The 2,455-nt window shown below is 40.4% G+C and overlaps 1 protein-coding gene across 1 annotated transcript in view; it reads left to right on the forward strand.

Annotated features, from left to right (window-relative positions):
• Window positions 1–1,244: 1,244 nt before the first annotated feature.
• LOC120086304 (probable mitochondrial-processing peptidase subunit beta, mitochondrial) overlaps window positions 1,245–2,455 on the forward strand; it is a 4,924-nt gene continuing 3,713 nt past the window's right edge. Inside the window, exon 1 of the mRNA XM_039042876.1 lies at window positions 1,245–2,005. Within this exon, the coding sequence (XP_038898804.1) occupies window positions 1,343–2,005 (663 nt within the window). The 5' untranslated portion in view covers window positions 1,245–1,342. The remainder of the gene's footprint in view (window positions 2,006–2,455) is intronic.

Genomic DNA, 2,455 nt, shown 5'->3' on the forward strand with positions numbered 1-2,455 from the left:
TTAGTCAACGATGTTACAATAATAGATTAAATATTTATGGTTCAGTCTTATACAAACACCTTGTATAGGATACCTCAACTCACATGTCTCTATATAAACAATTTGGATCAAATCGTTTGTGATGTTTACAAAGTGGGTCGTATCCATAGTGTTACTAGGATAACGTACCTAACCTTATTCATATATTATAGACCTTTTAGGTTATTACTTGAACATGCTCCACATGTACGTCAATCACATACTATTGAAGTCTCATTAAATAATTTTGGATCTTAGTTTATTGGATTTGAGTTATGCAAATCTAAATGTCAAAATAAATAGTACTTTATTTATTAAATAAACAATTTGTGTACAAAGTACAAACCACGAGTTTAGGATATATACCCCAACACTAAACTCTCAAACTATACTCCTTATCTTCATATCGATGTCTACTGATTCAACCAACGAAATGAAAGGAAAAACTACGTATACAACTTGGCTACATTTTTAACATATGAGACCTAATATATCATAAAACTTGTAAGCATAAGAGATATAACGAAGAGAAAATCAACAAAATAAAATGTGGTTGAGGATACATTAGTACATACTTGCACTTAAATGGGTCTTATGATTTCGAAGTAGAGCATGGACGGTAGATAAAAAAAAAAAAAAAAAAAAAAAAAAAAAAAAAAAAAAAAGATGCCGAATTGGTGATGGTCGAGTGGAGAGGATGATGGAGAAGGAGCTCAAACTGAGGTGTAGAATACCAAGGGAAAGGCAAAGTATGTAAGAAATTTAGGTGGGTCTCATGTAATTCATCAATTGCAATTGGATTTCCTCCTCAGGTGAGAGCAATCAAATTGTGGGATGGGGGTAACGTGAGGCCCACTAATCCTTACTGTTTACAAAATTTAAATAACCACAAAAGTAAATAAATTGGCTTGCTTGCCTAAATTAGGTCGTATTCATTGTAATTGCAAGTAGGTAAAGGAGACCTAAGTGCAACCTTTTTGTAATAATAGTAATAATAACAAAAACTATAAGGATGCCTAAAGAATAGGATCCAAATTCGTAATATAAGCACTAAATTATACGTAGAAAATTACATAATTTAGAAGGAAATGAAAATGGGAGAAAATTTGGAAAACTTGGTCTAATAGCGCAGCCAAACTAGGCTCGAAAGCCGGTTGTTGAAAACCAAAACGGTGTCGTGTTATGCCCAAAACGACGCCGTAGCATGTATTTTGGCGAAACACGCGCGATGTAGCCCTTTTCACGAGTTGTTCACCATCGTCCTCAAAGAAAGAACTTTGTGTAGCCGCTGTAAACCCTAGGGAGCAAGGGCCCAAAATCAATCATGGCGATCAAGCGTCTTCTCACCCTCGCTCGCACCTCTCACCGGCGATCATCCGCCTCCTTCTACCAAGATGTTAGATCGGCCTCCACTTCCCCGGCGGTGGCTTCTTCTTCTCCACCTCCCTCTCCTCCGCCCCCCAATGCCATGATCTACGATCGCCTCGCAGAGGCTGTCAAATCCAAGCTCAAACAGCTTGAGAACCCCGACCCTAGGTTTCTCAAATACGGCTCGCCTCACCCGACCATCACTGACCACACCCGGATTCTCTCCACGCCTGAAACTCGCGTTACCACTCTCCCCAATGGCCTCCGGGTGGCCACCGAGTCAAACCTTGCTGCTCGGACTGCGACGGTTGGAGTCTGGATCGATGCCGGGTCGAGGTTTGAGACCGAGGAGACTAACGGAACTGCTCATTTCCTCGAGCATATGATTTTCAAGGGAACGGAGAAACGGTCAGCTAGGCAGCTCGAGGAGGAGATCGAGAACATGGGTGGTCATTTGAATGCTTACACCTCCAGGGAGCAGACTACTTATTATGCCAAGGTCTTGGACAAGGATGTGCCCAAGGCTTTGGATATTTTGGCTGACATCTTGCAGAACTCGAAATTCGATGAGCTCCGGATTAGTCGTGAGCGTGATGTGATTTTGAGAGAAATGGAGGAGGTAAGAATCCTTTTCCGTTTGTTCGATTTTCTATGTATGTAATGGAATTGTACAGCGTGTTTTGTGTCTTATTTGGAAGGGTTAGTAGCTAATTGTTAAAAAGGTTGAAATTCTAGACGTAAATAAATATCAGAGCACATAAGCCGCAACTGTTCACATATCAGGAAAGTTTGTTTCTTGTATATGTATGTATTGATGGAGCCCATGAGCGTGTTTCAGTGGCACTCGTACCAGATTCGCTTGAAGTAGAGTAGTGATTATGGTCTGTTATTTGCACAATGTAGGTGATTAACTTATTGATTACAATCAAAATCATATTGTAGCAAAAGGATAGGTAAGTTCTGGTCTGAATTGTGCAAGTGCACTTGCCGACTTGCATTTAGTTTGTTTTGCCCGTGTTCCTGTTTCCTAGTACATAAGGAGACTCATTTCAAACCTGGAACCGGGGGG

This window comes from Benincasa hispida, chromosome 1, assembly GCF_009727055.1.
Source record: "Benincasa hispida cultivar B227 chromosome 1, ASM972705v1, whole genome shotgun sequence".
Lineage (NCBI taxonomy): Eukaryota > Viridiplantae > Streptophyta > Magnoliopsida > Cucurbitales > Cucurbitaceae > Benincasa > Benincasa hispida.